Genomic DNA, 23,594 nt, shown 5'->3' on the forward strand with positions numbered 1-23,594 from the left:
GAAGACATAGGGGCTAAGTTGGGACTTAGTACCAAAGACTTTAACGGATTTTCTCTAAAGGACTGGATTTTATTTTCAGGGATGGGTCAGTTGGGGCCAAATTGATGTGCTTGTCTCTGTCAAAAACCTAGCATGTATTTATAAATCCTGGGGTCGGGCAGACTGTGGTCTTGTGACTGAAACAGGGAACAGGGAAACGGGACATGTAGATTTTATTCCCAGCTCTACCATTCGCTTATTTGAACCTCTCTGTGTTTCAGTTTTTCCTTCTATAAATCCAGGATAATAAGACTTTCCCTATCTACATCACAGAGTGCTTTGATGCTAATATAATATTAGTACGGTACTCTGCGTTTGTTTGATGGAAGGCACTATGTAAGTGATAATGATTAGTTCTAACCTCAAGGTGTATTATGTCAAAAGCAGATATCCAGTGTTGTTATGCAAATATCTGTAATATTACTGTCATTGCAAGAATTACAGACTCTAATATGAAATGGAGTGTCCGTGGCCAGTATCGTATGCACAGTTAGCATCTTGGATATAATAATATGTTCTACATTATTTACTTCATAGAGCTTCCTAGTCTATCTTTAAATGTAACATTTTGTGCCTGGATAGCTATTCAGTGTTGGAAAGAGAACCATCACAGACAGGCCAATGACTGACTATAGTCAATGTGATTTGTGCTGTACTTTAGGATGAAAAGTATTTGTTTAGAATTCCTTGCCAGCTGGATGTGTTAGAAGTGCAGACAGCTGTAATGTGGCGGTGTAAGCGTAAGAAACTGATAAGTTATTTGGTTTGTTATAGCAACTGCGTGAGCTGATTGCTGAACACAAGCCTCATATAGATAAGATGAACAAAACTGGCCCTCAGTTGTTGGAGTTGAGCCCAGGAGAAGGTTTTTGTATCCAAGAGAAATACGTGGCGGCTGACACCCTTTACAGTCAAATTAAAGAAGATGTCAAAAAGCGAGCACTGGCACTGGATGAAGCCATTTCTCAGTCTACTCAGGTATCAATTTAAACTCAAAGTAACTGGGTTCATTCAAATGGAAATATATACATTGTCATTAGGCTATGGATTAACCATAAATGGCAGGTTTATCTCCCGTACCCACCCACATGGCCTGTGAATGCTCAGATCACTGCTCATGGCATTGTTTTTCTGTTAGTCAGGGGGTTATAACTTTTTATATTGATCAATATACTTGTGCTGTCCTTGCAACATTTTATTGACACATGGCAAATCATTTTGAAGTCATTATTTAAGGAACATCTGAATGCTAAATATGGGATGTTACCTTCACCTTCATTCTGGGCAAACATTTTTTCTTCTACGCATATTAGTAATCCATGCTGCCCCCTATGGACACCAGAGTCAAGCAGCTAAGTCACACATACATAGTTGGAACTCACAACATTCAGCTACCAATGCAGACCTCTACCACTGAAGGTGAAGGAGAATCTCCATTAAATATTAGTAGTAGAAGGGTTTACATCTTCTTTGTAGACCAGCCGTTAGAGAATGAGATAATCACAAGCACTTGAACATATGTACAAACTGCTAGCCAGTGTTTTATAATTAGAATTTATGTGCAGTCATCAAAACGGAACCCCCAGATTTTACTAGATTTCACATTTCATTACAAACTTAAAACTCTGATCAGGTTCCTAGGAAAATAAGCTAAGGTTCAGGAACCTTTGGAGTGAACCTGAGTTGGTGTATTATTATGCATCAAATCCTTGAGACATTTGAGGTTTTGCATGGTTTCACTTTTGAACTTGCTGAAATTCTGTGTTTTTTAGTTTCACTTTGAGATTTTTTGAGTTCACTCAAATTCAAAACAAATTCACTCAGATTCAAAACAAGTTCACTCAAATTCAAAACAAAACTCGCTGTGTGTGTGTGTGTGTGTGTGTGTGTGTGTAAAACCATACAGCCCAAAGCCAGAATAAAACCACTACATTGTATACAGCTCTACTGACACAACTTCTCCCTCCTTCCCATGCACTGGGGAACAAGTAATAGTATTGATAGTCTCTCCAGATCTAGAATACGTTCCCAAATGCTTCTCTAAGTATCATATGTTAAAATGCTCCTCAGGATATGCCTTTATATACTTTTTTTCCTTGGGTCATCTCACTATGTTTCCAGACTGCTGACTGTGTGTAAAAGCCTGTGAGCACCAACTGGTATCGTAATGTGCTATTTCCGAAGAAGTGAGGTTTTTACCCACGAAAGCTTATGCCCAAATAAATCTGTTAGTCTTTAAGGTGCCACCAGACTCCTTGTTGTCATCATACTTTTAAGCATTCTAAAACAATCAAAGTACACATGCTGCTGAAATACAACTACTGGTAATTATTTTAGATGAAAACATTGTTCTGTACTTTAAGGGTTCAGTCCTGCTGCCATTAAAGTCCATTGGAGCTTACCTCTATACCTTTAAAAATCAGGCTACTCACTTTCTATTCTAACCCCAGTATTGAGTGCCAGATATATAAACACAAAAGAGTTTCTCTATGTAAAGAAGAAAATCATAGATGCATGCTCATTTGTAACTTCCAGAGTATCAGTATGTTGAAAAGCTGCTTACATATTTAAAAATGTGTTGAGATTAAATTTATATATGTTTATAAAAATGTATGTACACACGACAAAAAGAAGACAATAGAATTTGTTTTGATATAATCTCTTTTTATTAAAATATCCCAGAGTGTATTGTCATAAACATATAATATGGTGGAGATGTAAGCATTTGCTTACACAATCTTGGAAGTATCAGTATCTAACTCATCAATGTGTAAAGTGCATTAGGCTATCTTACGCATGAAAGGCACTGTGTAAGCCCAGAAGCTGTACTGTTTTATAGATATACAATATTCCCTATTAAAGTTAAGGACAAATGTCCCATTCACTTCAGTAGGAGCAAAATCAGGCCCAATGAGTTCATCAGCATTTTAAATTTTTTGTATAAAATGTTCTGGCATGCAAATTAGAGCAGAGTAGAGCAAATCAGAGAAGAGTTAAACTAATTTAACTTCAGTTTTTATCACTTATATAGGATTTGGCTTCATAGTATCACAATAAATGTAATAGACATCTGAATATAGTAACAGCTGCATCTCACCCTTAGTATATAATTGTACTTTCATTGGATCCATGTTCTTTTCAGTGTAAAGGAATTGCTCTTTGTTTCACTTCAGATGACCCTGCTCTCTCAGGTTCTTCCACAGTTCTTCCAGGTGTGTTAGATACTGCTTATAATAGATATCTGGACTTACTGCCACCACACAGTTAGTTCATAGCAATTACCTGACACATCAAACCCTCATCAGTGTTTCCATGCACAACCTTGTTCCCAATGTGAAACATTATAATAATACATATCCTTAAAATAACACAAAGCTTTGTATTGAATACAATCACTTCATATACATGTTAAAGATGAAAGTGGAAAACCCATGGTTCTCTAAAATTTGGAACAAAGTAGTCTATTAATTAAACAGGACTATAGTCAGGTAAATGTTGTTGGCAGGTGTAACAATGCCCTTCTATGGGTGAGCTGTAGGGACTGAACGCAGGACCTGTGGATCCAAAAGCATGAATCTCTATTGCTTGACCTAAGGACCTGGTCCGTTTGTTTAGAGGCAGTAGCTGTGTCTCACACAGCTCTCTGTGTAGCCTAGTCATTAGAAAGGGATAAAAAGCTACACAGTATTAGAGCGCACCATGCAACTAGGGATGTTTAATATGTTAGTTTATCAGTACCTTTCTTTTCAAGGAAATCGTCAGATGTAGGTCTTTTGATTGTTTTGTCTTTCCTCCCATTTCCTTTCCTCCTCACCACTCCCTCTTTTATGCCCCCAGTTTCATGACAAGATAGATCCAACCCTCGAGAGTCTGGAACGCATAGTTGAACGTCTGAGGCAGCCACCTTCAATCTCAGCTGAGGTTGAGAAGATTAAAGAGCAGATCAGTGAAAATAAGAATGTGTCAGTAGATCTGGAAAAACTTCAGCCCGTGTACGAGACACTCAAACAGCGTGGGGAGGAAATGATAGCTCGCTCAGAGGGAGCTGATAAGGATATATCTGCTAAAGGTAATAATTTATCTGAGAGAGAGAAAGTTTCTTTCTAGTTGAAATAAACAAAGCTGTGGTAAATAAAACCTTCATTTTTCATTCAAATAAGCTAGCTTATTTTTGAATGTTCCCATGTAGAAGGGCCTTAAGGTTTAAAAAAAGCAATCTTCTTGCTTTATGAACGGTTGTCATAAATCAGACTTTCGGTGGGTTTTTTTTTTAAGTGCTATGTTAAATGATTCTGTTTATCATTGTTGTGAGTATTTTACAACCTGAATTAAAAAGCTAGATGGTTTCCTCCATAAGGAGTATACATGTGACATATGTATGCATGATGTATCACTATAAAAGTAAACATAAATGTTGGTTGCCCATGTAATAGAGTCCATTTGCCTATTTAGCTGTTCAGGATAAAATTAAACAAATGGTCTTCATCTGGGAAGACATCCAGGCCTTGACTGAGGAAAGGGAGGCCAAATTGCTGGATGTGATGGAGCTGGCTGAAAAGTTCTGGTGTGATCACATGGCTCTTGTAGTCACTATTAAAGATACTCAGGATTTCATCCGAGAACTGGAGGGACCTGGAGTTGACCCCTCTGTAGTCAAACAACAGCAAGAGGCTGCAGAGGTCAGTAGAAAGTATTTTTTTACGTTTAAAGGATTTTTTTTCCAATACAGACAGGAAACGTGATATTTTTACAAAATTACCATGAAATACAACAAGAGAATTCCTTCAGAAACCAACAGGGATAATTACATAGAAATTAACTATAACAGTATTTCAAGACTGCATGGCAAATAATTAGTATATCAACACTTTTGCTTTTTGTGCATAGATGTTTCAACATGTGAATGTCTATAGGCTTATCTGTGTCTCTGTGCATATGTTAAATATGTAATTGAAATTAAACAAGTCATACATATTTTAGATTCTCTGAATATTATGTAGCATTTAAAAGAAATGAAATTAACATGCTTTCTTCCAAGCCCGCAATCAGTTATACTGGTTATAACAACTTAGCAGCAGGAATGGTGACCACTGAAAAACAAAAACAGCAGGGTGAAGAATTCTAAATGATTAAAGCCTTCTAGTCTGTACTTTTTACTTTTGTACAAAATCACTTATTCTTATAAGCCCTGGTTTTCATTTAAATGAAGGCCACTTTACACCACACTGTCAATGTAAAGGGGCATTATAAGTGAGCGTGCATTTATGCTTACTTCAAGGTCCTTTCACATTGCCAGAGAGATGTTACACTTGTGACCTTAATATAAATAAGAATCAAGGCCGATAATGTTGTGCCTTAAAAGCAACTGTATCTATATTCTTGAGTTTTAAAATATAGCAACATTGAAAATTTTAATTTTTTCTCCTTTTAGGCTATCCGAGAAGAAGTTGATGGACTGCAGGAAGAACTCGATATGGTGATAAACTTAGGTTCTGAACTTATAGCTGCTTGTGGAGAACCTGACAAGCCTATTGTCAATAAGAGCATAGATGAGGTATGAGTAACATAAATGCTTAATACTAATATGTTATAGTGTTTGTGTACTGTAGAATGGATAGTCCATCAGAAAGTACTTAGAAGTAGTGTAATGTTAAAGTTTTGGGGCCAGCTGAACTCAGTGACAAAATCCATTGACTTTAATTAGAACAAGGTTTGGCCCTGAAGTATCCAAAGTCTGACTGAAATATTTCACTATTTAATTGCAGCTGAATTCAGCTTGGGATACTCTAAACAAAGCATGGAAAGAGCGGATAGACAAACTTGATGAAGCCATGCAAGCTGCTGTTCAGTACCAAGATGGACTGCAGGTGAGATGGTTATGATGCATCTAACAAAATCTTGAGTAAGAAAGGTTATCATGTTTTATGTCTTAGAAAAAACACCATATTACTGGGTAGCTGTCAATTGATGTCATCTGTAGAATTATGGTTAACATTTTCATCAATAAACTGAAGGATTTTCACAGATTTGTTGCATAATATCATAAATATGCTGGTTTACATTCTTTGTATAATTATTTACTTTTCATATTGTGTTTAAATTTTGAGTTAAAGTTACATTGTTTATTACTAGACTGAGAGCAGCTTTTATTTGTTACCACACATTTTGCATGGTAACCCTGCTGATAGGCAACATTCCATTGTGATACATTCAGTACTTCCATTAATATGTAAGTTGATGCTGTGTCACAATGTTTACATGAGCTAAAAGGGAAGAAAAAAACAAATTAAATAGTTCAAGTCCTAAGTGCTGCAATTTTCCTGGGAGAGAAGACAAATTCAAGGAACTCCATTTTACTGCAGATCTTTCATTTATACAATAAGTACAAGGTTTTGCATTTTCTGAATTAAATATGTTATTCATTTCCGTCATGCTGTTTATATAGTTCTTTAGTACATCATTTTACCCAATCAGAACACCTCGTGCATGTAGCTGATTTACTTAAAAAAGTCTACAGATAAATTTCCCCTCTACATACAAAGTCTGTCTGCATTTTTGTCTGCCACGAGTGCAGGATCTGCCCATTCTTGGGAAACTGTCCTGTGGTGGAGAGCCATCCTCCTTCTTGGCTAATGGCATAGGGGGCCATAATACCAGTTCAGAGCTGAGGCATTCTTTTCCCACTGCAGGCCCCGGCTGCTGTTACAGCCCTCCAGGGCTGTTGGCATAAAACAGAGCACTCTTGAGGCTGTTCTACATTATGTCAGGAACAGACAGATTGGCTGGAAAGCCTCAATATTGGGAGGAGGCATAAATGTAACTTGAAGGTACTTTTGCACCTCCCTACTGAGCTTGATCAGTTGCAGCTCAGACACAGCCCAGCGTGGGGCCTTAGATGTACCAAATGGGTCTAATTCCACACTCTGTATACAATTCAAATTCACATTGACTTCAATGGGAATTTTTGTTCACATTGACTTCAGCGGGATTTGTGCCTAATTAGTCATTAATAAAAGCCAAATTTTATTCAGTGACATCAACTATAAAAATCAATCTCAATAAAGGATGAGAACACTACAGAAATAGCAATTCTATACTGTGCATTTGCTGTAATAGAGGTCCCATTGAAATCAGCGCAGTTACCCAAAATAAAGTACTATGTAATAGAAGTAACTATGACAGAATCTTGCAGTTAATAAAAGTCCAGTCCTGCACCTCTTACATGCATATTCCTGGCACTGAAATCAGTGGGTTTTTTGTATATTCAGGTATTGCAGGATGTCAATGTAATCAATATTCGCTGCCTTGGATTGTCAAGTAACTTTTTAATAACTTCATTTTTTCCAGATTATTTTCGTATAAAGAGGGTAATGAAGTTATTTCCTGCAGTAGCAGATAAACTCAGCAATATCAACATGAGAATTATACTTGTATTGTACATAGCTTTCAAACTGTACCTCATGACAAGATTAACCATACTGTTTTACTTAATATTATCTTATACTGCAATTTAATGTTGTGATTTTCAGGCAATATTTGACTGGGTAGATATTGCTGGCAGTAAATTAGCTTCAATGTCACCAGTTGGAACAGATCTAGAAACAGTGAAGCAGCAAACTGCGGAACTGAAGGTATGAACTAGCTGTTTATTTTTCTTATTTCATGATTCTACATATTTCAGCAGCCAAGTGTAGTTCTATAAAAACTTCCAAATATCATAATGCTTTTACAGTAAGTAGCTTATTGTATCTGGGTGAAAACCTTTGCCACCGACTTCAGCGGGGCCAGATTTTATTCTATGTAAATATGATTTGAGAACTCTGAAAAAACATTTGTTATAACATTGATTTCTGTTAAAAAGTTATTTGAAGATATTTTTCCCTTCACCTTTTATTTTTCTCACTCCCCCCGTGTCAGCCACTTTTGACCTCCATCTGGAATGTGGGTGGGCAACTTCCTCCAAAGCCTCTGACTCCTGATGTCATGGACCATGCCTAAATACACAAATTGAGATCACATCATTTCCACTAGACCCCACTGGGCTATGAAACAAAGTTCTAAGCCAACTCTGAGTCCCACTGTATGGAAATATGATTCATTATGGTCATGACACCAGCATGTTGTTATGCATGTTTTAAATAGGAAGCAGGGATGTGTAGTGGCTAGTGTGGGAGTTGGGAGTCAAGAGTCCTTGGTTTAGCTCCTGACTGTTACTGACTCACGGCATGACCTTAGCCAAGAGGATTAATACCTTTCTTCTTTTTTCATGGTATCACTTTTTTTATGAATCATAACCACATATCTTACAAAAATCTGAGTGAAAAAAGAATCAGCTTGTTGCCTCAGTTTGCCAGTCTGTAAAATAGGATAACTGACTACTGAAATTGCTTTCAGATTTTTCAGTGAAAGGTTCTATGCAAGTTCAGAGTAGTATATTATCTCAGCCCCTGTAGCCAGAAATTACTATTGCCTTTGCCACAAACCAGAATGCATGATAGTAAACAGTCTTACATTCTGTATCTTCCTATGCACATGATTACCAAAGGGAAGGAGAGTATTTTTGGAGACTTTAACATGTATCTTTGTCTTTTCAGTTAGCTGGGATCTTCTTGATTTAAAGCATACTGTAAATACAAAAACAAGGAGGAGTCCGGTGCCACCTTAAAGACTAACAGATTTATTTGGGCATAAGCTTTCGTGGGTAAAAAACCTACTTCTTCAGATGCACCTGATGGTTTTTTACCCATGAAAGCTTATGCCCAAATAAATCTGTTAGTCTTTAAGGTGCCACCGGACTACTCCTTGTTTTTGTGGATACAGACTAACATGGCTACCGCCTGATACTGTATATAAATATTAAATCAGGAAATACATTACCATTGTTTGCAAATTATTACAACACATTAGAACAGGAAAAATAAAATGTTAGCATCATGGCAGCTGACAGTGTTGCATGTAATATTTTAAGTACCAGTATTTCTACTGTGTACAGTGTGATAGTTACCTGTGAGAAAAATGATTTTCTGTATGTTTGTATTTACAACAGCAATTTAAGACGGAGGCTTATCAGCAGCAAATAGAAATGGAAAGGCTAAATCATCAAGCAGAACTATTGTTGAAGAAGGTTACAGAAGAAAGTGAAAAGCACGCAGTTCAAGAACCCCTCTCAGAGCTCAAACTGATGTGGGTCAATCTAGAGGAGAAAATTATTAACAGACAGGTGAATGAAGTTGGGATGGGAGTTTGTCAGATGTGACGCAGAGCTGTCAGCATAGCTTTTTGTTACGCACTGTTTGTACCAGCCCATGTAACATATTCTTTCTTTATGTTTTAGGGATTACAAATTACAGAAAGAGTGTTTCACATTTTACTGAGTTTTACTTTACGATTTTCAAACACTTGGCAGCATATCACTTCCTGTGTCAAGTATCGAATCAAATCCTATTTGTTTTTCATTTTGTTTTTTGATGGTATTTTATTGGTAGTCGAAAACTTGTAAATACACACAGAAGACCAAATACAAAAATAATGTGTTGAACACCTCTTTTTCAAACTTACAAATAAGTCACTTCAGCGTTCTTTCCAAAACACTAAATTATCAAAATGACACAGGCAAATTGAAAAATGCAGTGCTTAGAAAAGTTTTTATTCATTTCTAAATTGAACCATTTCATTGAAAAACCAACGCTCATTAAAAAGACCTCGGACCAAGTAGCATTTAAGTTCAAATCAAAATCTAAATAATGAAAAATGCAATTAATTCTGTGCTCAGATAGCCTACATTCTGTACCTTGTTTTATAATAGGATCTGGACTGGCCAAGAATTTAAGGCTATATAATGGAACTGCCAACTCAGCTTTAACTATAGAGCAGTTGCTTGAGCTAGGATAATGTTGCTGCTCTCTGATTAGTGCTCTGACTATTGGACTCAGGCTCCCCATTCGGTGAAAATGGAGTCTAGTGGCATTCTATGCAGTTTAAGCCAATTAGATCATTAGCTTCATAAAACAATTTCATTGTTATTTTTATTTTATTTTCACTATAGCACAAGCTGGAGGGTGCCTTGTTAGCTTTGGGGCAGTTCCAACATGCCCTGGATGAATTACTGACATGGCTGACGCACACAGAAGACCTGCTGAATGAACAGAAACCTGTGGGTGGGGACCCCAAGGCTATTGAAATTGAACTTGCCAAACATCATGTATGTAATTATACTGTGTTCACTGAGATGTTATTTTGATGTTTATCTTAAGCTATGTTTCTTATTGTAAAGATTTGCACTTGTTAAATAATTGTCTTAGAGATTTTCAAGAGACAGATTAAGACTGAGAGTGCCGATCTAGAAGCTATAATGACTGCTGCATGAATAATGTTACCATCTCTCCTCCGGCCTCCATTCTTCCTCAGTATAGATGGCATGTGTTCGAGCACTGAGCCTGGCACTTCCCCTGGGGCTGTATGATTCCACATTGACCCTTAGGCCAGGGCCCATGAAGTATACTTCAACCCACACACAGCTGTGCCCCAACCTCAGAAGAGAACAAAGAATCAATATTTTTGGAACCTACAAAATTGCACCTCCTTTGGCTCAGACTGTCATGTGCTCTGCTGCTCCCATACACCCACCGACTATAGGGGTAACCTATACCTTTGCCACTGTCTCTCTGCAAAACATTATTAATTGTTAATTATTGTTATGGCACCTCTGGACCCCAATCAGGAGTCCATTGCACTAGGCAAATGTGAAAGGTCCTTCACTTTCAAGAGTATCTCCTTGGAGGAAGAATTCTCAGCTCTTTTGTGTGGCAAAATACTGTTTTTGAAGGCATGCTTTCATGCAGATTTCATATCAGGTTCCAATCCTTAAGTGTCACCTCTCCTTCCTTCAGAATAGCAAAAACATGCATTTTAAATTATGTCTTGCAAATCACTTTAAAAAGTACTCAATATTTTAGTTCAAAGTCGTCTCAAGACCAGACACAATGCACCAAAACTGACTGTATAGAGAGAACTAAGACATTTCTCTCATATGCATGACCAACTTCAGAATGGGGCCCTCTTAAAACCATTACAGAAATCAGAGTCTGCTCCAAATGTGTCTCTTGCCTTCTCAGTGAAAAGAAGTGTTTTACCACATTAATAGCACAGCGACATCACTGATTACTCAATCTACCTTGAGTGCTGAAGGAGTTCAGCAAACACATTACACAGCATTCTTCCTGTTCTTAAACTGGAGTTTATAGGCTAGGGAGTTCACAGAGTGCTGCTTCCTGTTTTAACATGGAAAAACATCCATCTCTTGAGAACTTGGGAGAGAATAATCTTTATCCTGAGGGAACTTCATCAGGAAGGAAGGGATAAGAGGCATCTGCTTCTGGGAATAACCCTTTATTTTTCCTATTGGGGGACTTATTTAAAATAACTATGGTTTCCCCAGTGCTTAAACAGAAATAAGAGTGATAATATGAGACCCTTCCTATACACAAGGATCACCATTGGCTTAAAGATTCTTCCTTCCACTGAGTTTGTGCAATTGACCTCTCCATGTATTTTATTTAAACATTTTTTCAACTTTTTATCTTATCTCCATATTCTAATAATTTTGGAGGTGGCTGGAGCCCTGGATCTGAGAAATCTCAAACTTGCATTTTGCAGATTGGGCCCTTTGTTTACATTTTTTCCCATTCTCCCCAACCCCACTTTCTAATTTTTCTTATTTCAGATTTTAAAACAATTTCCCTCAATTGTAAAAACATTTTTTTCACCATCTGAAAATAACATGCCTTCCCAGAATGCACTGCCAGTGCCATACATGATTTCAGAAGGGAGGATGTTCTGTGTTCTATTTACCAGCCTGGAGTAGTTGATATGAAGTTATATGACCATTCTCCAACTCTCAGGGAAGTTTTAACTGCCATGCTAGTTTGGTATAACATGAAAGATGACACCGAGATATGGAAAAACGGCAGCCTGGCAACCTCGGTGCTACAGCTAGTGCTGGTATGGGAGCCATCAAAGGACCTATCTCTTTTTGTTCCTCTTCCTCTTATCCCCTCTGGCAGCCATCAGCAGTGCCCACCTCACCCCAGGCCTCATTAGGCCCAGGTCTTGTCCTCCAAAACCACAGGCACCACAGAAAAGTGCCATTACAGGCAGGTCTGAGGGAGGGAAAGAGGCATGAAGTGACACAGCAATCTGAGTACTGGGTATCCTGCATGGTGGCAACATACCCTCAGCAGTACAAAAAACATGTCCTAACTTTGCATTGTTATTTGGAAGGAAAATGTTATTTTATTTGAGTATAAAACTGAAATGTATTGCTTGGCTCAATGGCTTAATATTGCTTTCGATCAAAGTGAGATTCATTTATACTGCCTTAATTAGGTGCTAAAACCTGTGTTGATTATGAATATTATCTCTAAATCATAGTTGAAATGATTCAGTGACTGTGGGCACCTTAATTAAATTAATTATAAAAATGAACAGGCCTATGTGTTGTTTTTTTCCTCTAGGTGCTACAAAATGATGTGTTAGCTCATCAGTCCACTGTGGAAACAGTTAAGAAAGCAGGAAATGACCTGATTGAATCAAGTGCTGTTGAAGAAGCAAGCAATCTACAGAGCAAGTTGGAACTTTTGAATCAGCGCTGGCAAAATGTGTTGAAAAAAACAGAACAAAGGAAACAGCAGCTGGACAGTGCCTTGATCCAGGTGAGCAGGAAGTGAAAACTTAAAGGGATAACTAGGAAAAAGGGATAACTTGCATGAAATATACAGATCTGTGTATTACGTGTGGGTCTAAATCAAAACCATGGATGCAAAAATACCTGAGTTTGGGGAAAGTTTGGATCCAGATGTATATATCACAATTGGCCACTATCCTTTAATAATGCTGACCCAAAAGTCTGAATTTTGGCCCGCATTTTTGAGAATTGTGCAGGCTATCTGCACAGGAGTGAATTTCACTCTGTGTATGTGAATTGGATGTTGGGCTTGGTCTCAGAATTATTTATGTAGTCTTTATTTATGTAGTCTTCTCTTATAGCATATATATATATATACACACACACACATATATATATTACAGTTTTATATGATTTGGGTTTTCAGGGATATGTTCAATGGTATACCATTTTTTAAATTTTATGTAGCAACTTTAAGTGCAACTTAAAGATTTTTGTTTAGGAATTTTCTTTACTTATTGTAAACCTGTGATTTAGTATGTTGCCAAGTTTTTTCTGCCTCTGAGCTGCTATCGCAATTCAAAACATTTAAATATGTTCTAAAGTGATATGGTGTAATTTAGGCCCAAGGTTTCCATGGTGAAGTTGAAGATATGCAGCAATGGCTGACAGACACCGAACGTCAGCTGTTGGCATCAAAACCTGTTGGAGGTTTACCAGAAACTGCAAGAGAGCAGCTTAATACCCATATGGTGAGTATCTTAATATTAGAAGGTTTTGCAAATGGTCTAGATCTCAGAGGGCAGGTCTTCACTACCCGCCGGATCGGCGGGTAGTGAATGATCTATCAGGGATCAATTTATTGCATCTAGTATAGGACCCCGCGCCATGAGGTCACGAGGTAAGTCGATCTAAGATACGTCGACTTCAGCTACTCTATTCTCGTAGCTGAAGTTGCGTATCTTAGATCGATCCCCCCCACTCCTAGTGTAGACCAGAGCAGAGACTAACAAAACTAGCATGTTTTCTATATCAGAATGCCTGTACGGGATATTAACAACTTCTACTAGCAAAAACGAATTTGTAATTAGCAGGGTTGCAAAAGAAATCATTTAGCATCTGCTAAAGTTAATTAGTTTTCACTGTTGATTAACATTATGACAGTAGTGAAAATGGTTTTGGGAGCTCTCGTTTTCAGCAATAAATATGGAAATGTTTACTGTTTTTGCAGTGAAATTTACATGTCTTCTTTCCTCCCTTATCCTCAAAATTGTATCTTTAATTTCCAGAATAAATATTCTTAAACAGGGATATACACAGCCTTGAAATAGCAGGCTCAGTCTTGCATTCTTTACCCATCCAAAACTCTCATTGAACTCAACAGCAGTTGGGATTGAGTAAGGACTTTGAGATCACACACAGAGCCTAATTTATTTAGAAAGGGAAAGTTAGCCATGATGTCTGAATTCTTCCCTTCCTCCCTTTGTTAGAGAAATCCTATGAAAAGATTTTTTTTTCCCACATAGAGAACCAGTAGAAGTGGGTTGAAAGATGCCTTGATTTAATACCTCACTCCAAAGGATGGCATCTCTAGTAATGCATTATCTATGTAATATTATCCTGCATTGTTGTTAACAATGGATATGAGCCCAAGTCCTAATGTTTAACTTGAACTCATGACCTTCTAGCTCAACTGTGAGTGATACCTATTGATCTTTATATACTTAAACTATTATGTGTCTGACACAGTTTCCATTATAAATTCCTATTGTCATATGTTCATACTTTCTAAGAATTGTGAAACAATATAAAATGTCTTTTCCCACTAGTGATTTTTGTTTCAAAATGTGATAATTTGTTTTTTTGTTTGTATGTTTCTGAGATGGTAAAATATATGAAAATATTGCTTTTCCAGATTATTTATAGATGTACACAAAAATAGCTTACTATTTTAGAATGGATTGTCGGAGACTAGAAGATAATGCGAAATAAAACATGGTATTCTGAAAAAAAGAAATGCAAACACTCTAATAATTTGCTTTATAAACAGATTAGTATCCATTCAGGGCCTGATCCAAAGCCCCACACTAACACATTTAAAACAGCTTCCTGTGTCTTTACCAGATCATTATATCTGTTATGGGTTGCTGTGTAAATATATGAGTGACACATACATGTATACCATAAACAGAATAGTAATAGAATTCTTCACATGTATATAGAATTTTACTTGAGGACTTCAAATTGCAATTGAACCTTACAGCACCTATGTGAGATATATATGTAGTGTTAGCCTCATTTCTGCAGATTGAGAAATTGAGAAACTGAGGCCAATTGTTGTTGTTATTATTATTGATCATATCTTGCAGTCTCCAAGCCTGTCATTGTGTGATACAAACCATGGCAATTTGTGACAAGTGATCATGTGGAACCTGTGTTTCTTTGTTTGTCACACCAAACACATTTTTTAAGGACACAGCCTATTTTTAAGGTTGTATATAAAATAAACTAGTTCCAGTTGGGGGGGATAGAGAGGAGCAGGAAGCCCAGAGCTGCCAGAGGATCATCTCCTCCTGCTCCTTCCCCACCAGCAGCTCTTGCTTCTTTTCCTGCGGAACTTTGCCCTAGTTTGGGAGAGAGAATCTGCTCTGATGCAGCACATGTATTATAATCAGGTGTGGTACACTTGAGGGGCCTATTATTAATTATTTGTTTTATGGTAGTGGCCTCCCATCAGGATAGGGATGTATGTATGCAGTGTTAGGAGAATAGGACCCTAAGTATAAGTTGGTCAGAAAAGAAGAGTATGTGGTAGGTACAACTATGTTACTTATGCTGATTTGGCATTCAGTAGATGTGCACAGTGACATGCCTAGTGGGTGAAGAGAGATGCAGAGGGTAGAAGATAAAGCAACTCTTCCATGCAGTACAAACCCCTTTTGGGGATATGTTGGATTGCTTCAGGCCTCCTAAGGGTTCCAGGTGGTTTACCCATTGTGTTCCTGCTCCACATATACTTTAAAAACTAGAGACCTGGCAAACCTTGCCCAGTGAGATAAATGCATATGATATGTCTGCCAAACTTAGGACCTGAGTCAGGAATATATATATATATATGCCTGACTCAGGTCCTAAGTATATATATCCTGGAAAAAGCCTAAAAAATTATTTGACACATCATACAAATTCTCATTTCCTGAAGAATTGGGCGCTTCCCCCCAACCCAGATTTGGCCCTTTGTGCATTATATGTGCTCCCTGTCCCAGTTTTAACAATAATGCCCCCAATATATAATTGGTTTTAGATGCTAAACTTTTTTGGAAGGGTATTGAATTCCTACCTGACTGATTTTTATATTTCTTGTTTTTTTCTTAATATAGGAACTCTGTGCTGCCTTTGAAGCCAAAGAAGAGACGTACAAGCGCCTGATGCAGAAAGGCCAGCAGATGCTTGCAAGATGCCCAGGGTCTGCTGAGACAAATGTTGAGCAAGATATAAATAACTTAAAAGTAAAATGGGACTCAGTACAAACAAAACTCAGCGAAAGAAAGGTGTGTGGTTTAGAATAAGGATAGAAATTTAAATAACATATTAAGTACCTTAATGTTGAATTATTTCATATGTAGAATATCTATACTTGGTTGCTGGGACTTGGAATTTTTTGTTGTGTGACAATGATTCAGATTTCACTAGTGCTTTTATCAGGAGTCATGGACCCACAGGTTAATGATGTAACATCACTTGTGGGGTGAAAATCTGTTTGATAAAAAGGTATGGAAGTATACTGATGCATGTTTATTTTGCAGAGTGGGAATATTTCTGGTTTGTATTAGAGATTATAGATGTAAGAGAAGGAAAAGTCTGATTAGATCATCTCGTTAATCTACCTGTCAGTGCAGGATTGTGGTATTAATTTAACAAGCATTATGACCAGTATAGTTTTAAAAGTTTCCAGCAATTGGGCTTCTACCAATTGCTTTTGGAGACTATTTCTAAAGTCACTACTTCTCAGCAGAATGATTTTATTGATATTAAGCATGTTTTCTTTTTCTAGTTTCATTTAGTTTTCATTACATCATGAACCATAGCTGAGTTGTTTTATCTCAGTCAAACTGTAAATGATATTCATTATTACAAACAGAGGTAGCCGCACGCAAATGACTAGCACTGACATAATTACAAAGAAAAATGTAATTAACAAAATCAGCTTTACTTTAAAACAAAAATGTTGCTTAATGTGACTGTATAATGCAATGATATGAGTAATTAGTTTGCAGCATGAGGCAGCCTCCTTAGGGCTAGTAATAGGGCTGAATGGAATGCTTGGCCAGCCCCACAATCTGATTAACTGAACATCTCTGAGTGCTTTTGTAATAGCTCATAAACATTCAAATGGCAAAACTAGCAGCATGGCCTGATTCAAGCAATCAGACCCAAATCTGAACATTACGTTTGTTTCCTGAATTCTGTCTTGAAACTTGTAAACTGTGTTGTTCCATTTCGTTAACCATTCAACACCAGGAGTTGGGATCTTCTGGTGTATAGAAACACACCCCTGGAATTGGATGTTGTGTTGTCTGCTCAGTCACCAGTTTTATGCCTATTTTTCCATTGCAACTCCTTTTATATCCTTTATCTATATGCTATTATTTTGAAATAAAGAACACGTCAACCCTGAGTTGAAAAAATATGACAAAAATAGGAGCTTTCTCCAAGATACATTTTATTAAAATGGTTTAGTCAACGAAGCACCAATTAAACATCAGCTGTTACTAAATAACTATATATCTTTATAGGCCAAACTGGAAGAAGCCCTGAATTTGGCTATGGAGTTCCACAACTCACTTCAAGACTTCATCAACTGGCTTACCCAGGCAGAGCAGACTTTGAATGTGGCTTCTCGGCCAAGTCTTATCTTGGACACTGTCTTGTTTCAAATTGATGAACACAAGGTATGTCAAGAAACAGATGTGTAGTGTTTTCCTCCAGCTCTTTGGAGGTACTGTATTAATGTCCAAAGCAATCCTGTAATGCTGTCACTCAGAAAATCTTTTTATGTCTTTTAAGATGTATTTTATAGTCTCTCCCACCAGAAAGTCCAGAACCACATCATTTTTTTTTTCTGTGTTTGTTACATGAGCGACCAGTGTAACATTTAAGTGTGGTTTTCTTCCTTTTGCAAGGTCTTTGCTACGGAAGTGAATTCTCACCGAGACCAGATCGTAGAGCTGGATAAAACTGGAACCCATCTGAAATATTTCAGCCAGAAACAGGATGTTGTCCTTATTAAGAATCTGCTGATTAGTGTACAGAGTAGATGGGAAAAAGTGGTTCAGCGCTTAGTGGAAAGAGGAAGAGCTTTGGATGATGCAAGGAAACGAACGAAACAGGTAATTTGACAGTTGTTGTAAAGCTCTTTGAACTTAGCTCTAACTAAATCCAGACCCATGACATATATGGTGCTTTAAAGCATTGTTAAGGAAGCCTGGAGTTAATGTAACAGAATCTATTAGTCTGAGCTAGTGGAGCAATTTCTGTGATTCAATCATAGAGCACTTCATTTGGAAGGTGAAAGCTTCACTTTCAACCCAGCAGCAACTTCTGTCAGCAATGTAATATAGTCTATAAAGGAAGAGAGTTGCAGTATGGCTTCCAGATGTATATCAGTGCCTTCTGCCTTCCAGAAGAAATTACATAATCAACTTTTTACTGGAAAGAGTGTGATGGACCCATTTCTGTATTAGAGAGTGAGATATTGTCCACTGTTTTCTTTTTAGTGGTGTGTTTTACCTTAGTAATGTTTAATTCTCCCTGCCCTTATATTGGCCGCTATAACAATATTTTCTGTCTGGCAAGGACACTCTGGTGACTTACTGTGAGGAAGAACTTAAGAAATGGAAATGCTCATACATAGTTCACCTCTCCAGGAATTGGTCAGTTAATCTCTGATTCATATGTCCCTTAGCAAAGGGCATATATGATAGATGGGGAATTGGAGCTTAGTGTGTTTAAACTTCAACAGGGAAGTGTTTGTTTATTTTATTGAAATAGAGTCGTGTCTATGTTCACAAGCCAAGACACATACCTGTGTTAATTGTTGCCACCACACAACTGAGATGACACGAACTGTTAGATGTAATAAATTGTGCAATCATATCATAAAATACAATTTATTTTCAAACAACATCTCTCTCTCGCTCTCACACACACACACACAAACACACACACACACACACACACACACACACACACACACACAAATCTGCAGGAAGATATACGGTAGAGAGAGAATACTTTGCAGAGCTGGTCACAGTGACTCTCAGACAATCAGAAAGCAGAAACAATGTATGGAGATGGAGAGTAGTATAGCAGTATAGCTGAGTGCTGACTTCAAGAGCCAGGTTCCCGACCCCGACCAGTGCAGGGTCCAAATGGATGGAAAGGGATTCTAATTGTTCTATGCTCCCACTCCTTGGCCAGCTGGGTGGAGAGACAGATCGATGTCAGGGAAAGGAAACAACAGGGATTTTCTGTACCATCAAGAAGATTTAGTATAGGCAGCTCAGCAGAAGTGCGTTTTTATTAGGAGCTTGTACCGGTGCGACGACTCACCCGGCGGCGCCTCCTGCTGGTCATCCAGGGAATTAGCTTGCCAGCCTCCGGAGCACCCTCTGCAGGCCGGTGTCTCACCTTGCTGCTGGCCCCTGTGTCCCTCCCGGACCCCAGTGCCCCTTCTGCCAGGGTTCTGCCCCCTGCAGTACCCCGCAGTCTCGCTGGGTCTCCCCTGCCCCGGGGAACTCCCAACCCTCTATCCCCACCTCACCTCAGTCTTTGGCTACTGCCAGTCACCATCTAGCCCCTGCTCACTGGGGCAGACTGCAGTATAATTGTCACTCACCATTTGCAAGGAGGGTTTGGACCTGCTCCTCTGCAACCCCAGTACCTTCTTGGCCTTTAACAAGGCCTGCAGCCTGGGGGGTTTCCAGGCTGGAGTTCCCCAGCTCCTCTGGCCTTTCCCCAGCCCTGCTCCAGTCTAGGTACCCTGCTCAGCTCCCAGCAGCCAGCCCATCCCTCTCAACAGCTAGAGAGAGATTGTCTCTGTGTTCAGCTTCTGGCCCCAGCCCTCTTATAAGGGCCAGCTGGGCCCTGATTAGGTGGCCCACAGCTGTGGCTGCTTTTCTAATCAGCCTAGCTGTCTCCGCTGCAGCCCTTTCCAGGGCTGCTTTTACCCTTCCAGGGCCGGAGCTGGGTGCTCACCCAGCTACAGAGCTTAAAAGAGTGGAGTGAAAAGACAAGGCCAGTAAATTCCCTTCCTCAAGACACGGCTCTTGATATTTCGCATCAAGAACCCTAGTGTCTATTCCTTCTTCGTTGCCTCTTTTCCTTGAAGGTTGTTTTTACTGCGCTGCAGAAGAGAGAAAGGTTTGAGAGCCTGATGCTCTTCCACAAGGATTATTCCTGGTAGGATGAGAGAAATCCACACAGAAACTTTCCTTAACTAGTGATCTGTGGGAGGGTTCCCCAAAATGATTACTGCTATTGTCCTTAGGGCTGGTCCATAGGTTCAATAAATAAGCAACATGCTTACTGTGTTTTCCCAGTCCTTACTCAGGAGAAATGCAGTCAGTAGAATTCTTAGCTGAGTAGGAACTGAATAAAAATGGAGGGCCTTTAGGGTCCTAGTCCACGTGGGTGCAGAGCCATATCACATCAACATTATGTCTCACAGAGCTCCCTGGAAATCCTGGGGAGCATGCATACTGCGATACCCCTTAAAGGTTGCTGATTGTGTTAAGAGGGTGAGGTCAGCTCCAGTGAGAATGAATGGCCCATTAGGGGGCCATGAAGAGAGGAAGGCTCCTTGGATTTGCCCTATGAGTGCACCTCTCTCTAGCAGCTGGTCACACTCTGGCCCTGAGCTGGCATGTCAGGTTTTAATCTTTTCTGAGTATTTTATGCACTAACATGTTTAGACATTTGTGTGAATCCAAGTCATGCTTTTCCACAGTTCCATGAAGCCTGGAACAAACTTATGGCATGGTTGGAAGAGTCAGAAAAGTCATTGGATTCAGAGCTCGAAATTGCAAATGATCCAGACAAAATAAAGATGCAGCTTACACAGCATAAGGTAAGTCATGAATGATGAAATGCAGGATGTCCAAGTCCAATGACAGGAAAGTCTATCAATCCTGTACTATTTAATCAGCAGAGAGCAATAGATTTATGGCTTCACTATGCTGAAATGTTTGCCAGCATCAAATTAAAATGCTGGCTCATTTCCAGATGGTAAAATTAATGGGAATGGGAAGGGCTCTTCCCAGTCCCTGTTCATCTGTGGGGAAGAAGTAAACTCTGAAGAGGAAAGATAAAATAATAGGGAACCATGGAAACTCTCAACAAAGAGAGAGAGAAATATTTTATGAAAAAGAAAAATATTCAAAGAGATTATATTATACGCTTCTTTGGTCTTTAAAATCACAAAGTTACCAAAATTACAGTTACCAACAAATTGTTTTGATTTGTATTGTGTTAGGATGATTTAAAATCTCCTTTTCACATTTTAGGATTCCCTCAAAAGTAAGAAATAATCTTGTATTTTGACCGGCAAATCCTTCATATGTCAAGTAGAAAGATTAGTTAAATAATTTGAAAAGCATCAGGTACAATGGAATTGCCAGTAACAATGGTGAAACGTGAAAGAGTAGGAGAGACATCTCTCTCTGCTTGGGAACCACAGCTCTGAAACGCCTTTCAATAAACCCAACTGCTTTCAGTTCTAAATGTAAATCACCTGATTGATTTGGCTTTTCCATAACTAATAATAGTAAGGTGAAAGGGAAAAAAAATTAACTGTAGACCCCACAAAAGACAGAGAAAAATCCCCGAGGAAATCTTTACTTTGACTTTATTTTTTAAACAGCCCAGGTAACATGGTTATGGGCATTGCATGGATGGATGGTAGAATCCTCTAACGTAAAGTTGTGTGGAAAAGTTTAACTTGGAAGAATTTTCTCAGAGATAAAGACATGCTTGTGAGTGTAGGACAGTTAGTTTTTTTGCAATGCTGATATAGAATTGTCCTGCTCTTTTGAACTATTTCCATGGTGTTCCCCAACCATTCTTTTGTCCCACATGGTGCTCTCAAGAGATTGCACCCCCACATTTCCGCCCTTAGTCTAGCTCCTTATAGTGATCACCTTATACCCCCTTAAAGTCCTTACACTATACTATTATGTTTGTTTTCCCCAACAGTCTCCAATTCATTTTTTTATCCTCTCTTATTTTCCATGATGGCTTAAGCTTTGCATACCAACATGGAAAATATTTTCCTTTACTTTTAGAAGCTTGGCAGCTTGTCAAGCAACACTGGCTTTACCTTCATTTGCTCTTGAAACCTTCAGCTAAACTTGTGCTAGTGTTCTTGCTAGTTCTGCATTTTAGTATGCTCTGGGGTTTGCTATAGTTGCCAAAAATTAAAATCATATAGAATTAGAGCAAAATGCAGGCATTACGATCATCCTTTTTGCCTGAGTTGACCACCCTATGAATCGCTCTACTGCTATCCTTCTCCACATCATCAAGTTCAAACTTCTTCTGGTGTCCTTCAAGGCCGAATGTAACTGCCGCTCCTACTTCCCTGCTCATGTCTTTTATTGTCTTTTTTTTATTTATTGCCTTCCCTCTCCTCTTCACTGGCGAAACTACCCTCCATGTCCTATTTGTCTGTTTCTCCCACAAATAATATGGCATGTATAATATAATCTCTTTGAATATTCATGTCTCCACCCTTCCTCAAATTGGTGGCCAAACTCACTACCCTCCTTATTTAAATGCCTCCTTCAAGTCCCCCTTCTTCCAAAATGCCTACAAGAAACTAGCTGCCTAAGTCATCTACTTATTAATTTTATTTAAATCTTATGAATCACATCTATGATGAGGGATGGAGTGCAGTGTGGCTTAAAGACACTGATTGAAGCTGGCAATTGTTTTGGAGGCTAGTGAGGGACATAAATAATAGAAGGAGGACGGGAGATGATTTCAGTGTATTTAATCATCAGGCTAAACAAAAAAATCAACCAAATTTGTATTTAATAAGCCAAGTGCTTCTCATCATCCTGCATTTCATCCTGCTCATATGTTGTCTCTTTCCTCCCATCCAAAGTCTGTCTTTGTCTTTTCAGACCAGGAATTTGTGAGCCAGCCTTTTCTTGTTCTACTTAGTTAATGATATTACTATCTGAACTGATGATGTGCACTGAAGTTGTGTGTGTGTTGTAAGCAATAACTCTGCGTCACTGTTTCCCAGGTTATCACTGCAAAACAATTAATAATAATAAAAAACACCACAACATTCCGCAAGATAAAATGTTCTCTTTCTCTCTCTCTCTCTCTCATATATTTATTTATGTTGCCAGGGATTTGGGGGGTTATTTGTAGTCTGTTTATTAGTTATTTTTAATTTTTTTCTCCTTATATATTATTTTTAGAAGTCAGAGATGGAAAAACCCTATTAGGTCATCCAATCCATCTTTGACCTAGTGCAGATTTATTCCTTACAAGATTTGGCCCGCTTAACCTGTGAATATAAGTACCAATCTGCTATGGAAGGAAAGTACAGTAACTCCTCCCTTAACGTTGTTGTATGTTCCTGAAAAATGCTACTTTAAGCAAAACGATGTTAAGCGAATCCAATTTCCCCATGAGAATTAATGTAAATGAGGGGGTTAGGTTCCAGGGAAATTTTTTTCACCAGACAAAAGACTATATTTTTTACATACACACACACACACATATATATATATATATACACACACACACATATATATACAGTATCAGTTTTAAACAAACAATTTAATACTGTACACAGCAATGA

At 38.3% G+C, this 23,594-nt stretch overlaps 1 protein-coding gene across 1 annotated transcript in view; it reads left to right on the plus strand.

Moving 5' to 3' along the window:
• Nucleotides 1–23,594, plus strand: part of DST (dystonin) — a 361,566-nt gene that overhangs the window by 304,082 nt on the left and 33,890 nt on the right. Inside the window, exons 64-77 of the mRNA XM_026654897.1 lie at nt 814–1,017; nt 3,877–4,108; nt 4,492–4,718; nt 5,471–5,593; nt 5,805–5,906; nt 7,569–7,670; nt 9,086–9,259; nt 10,085–10,240; nt 12,552–12,749; nt 13,345–13,473; nt 16,102–16,272; nt 17,518–17,673; nt 17,905–18,111; nt 20,730–20,849. Coding sequence (XP_026510682.1) covers nt 814–1,017; nt 3,877–4,108; nt 4,492–4,718; nt 5,471–5,593; nt 5,805–5,906; nt 7,569–7,670; nt 9,086–9,259; nt 10,085–10,240; nt 12,552–12,749; nt 13,345–13,473; nt 16,102–16,272; nt 17,518–17,673; nt 17,905–18,111; nt 20,730–20,849 — 2,301 coding nt within the window. The remainder of the gene's footprint in view (nt 1–813; nt 1,018–3,876; nt 4,109–4,491; nt 4,719–5,470; nt 5,594–5,804; nt 5,907–7,568; nt 7,671–9,085; nt 9,260–10,084; nt 10,241–12,551; nt 12,750–13,344; nt 13,474–16,101; nt 16,273–17,517; nt 17,674–17,904; nt 18,112–20,729; nt 20,850–23,594) is intronic.

Source organism: Terrapene carolina, unplaced genomic scaffold (assembly GCF_002925995.2).
Source record: "Terrapene carolina triunguis isolate 2854851 unplaced genomic scaffold, T_m_triunguis-2.0 Scaffold42, whole genome shotgun sequence".
Classification (NCBI taxonomy): domain Eukaryota; kingdom Metazoa; phylum Chordata; order Testudines; family Emydidae; genus Terrapene; species Terrapene triunguis.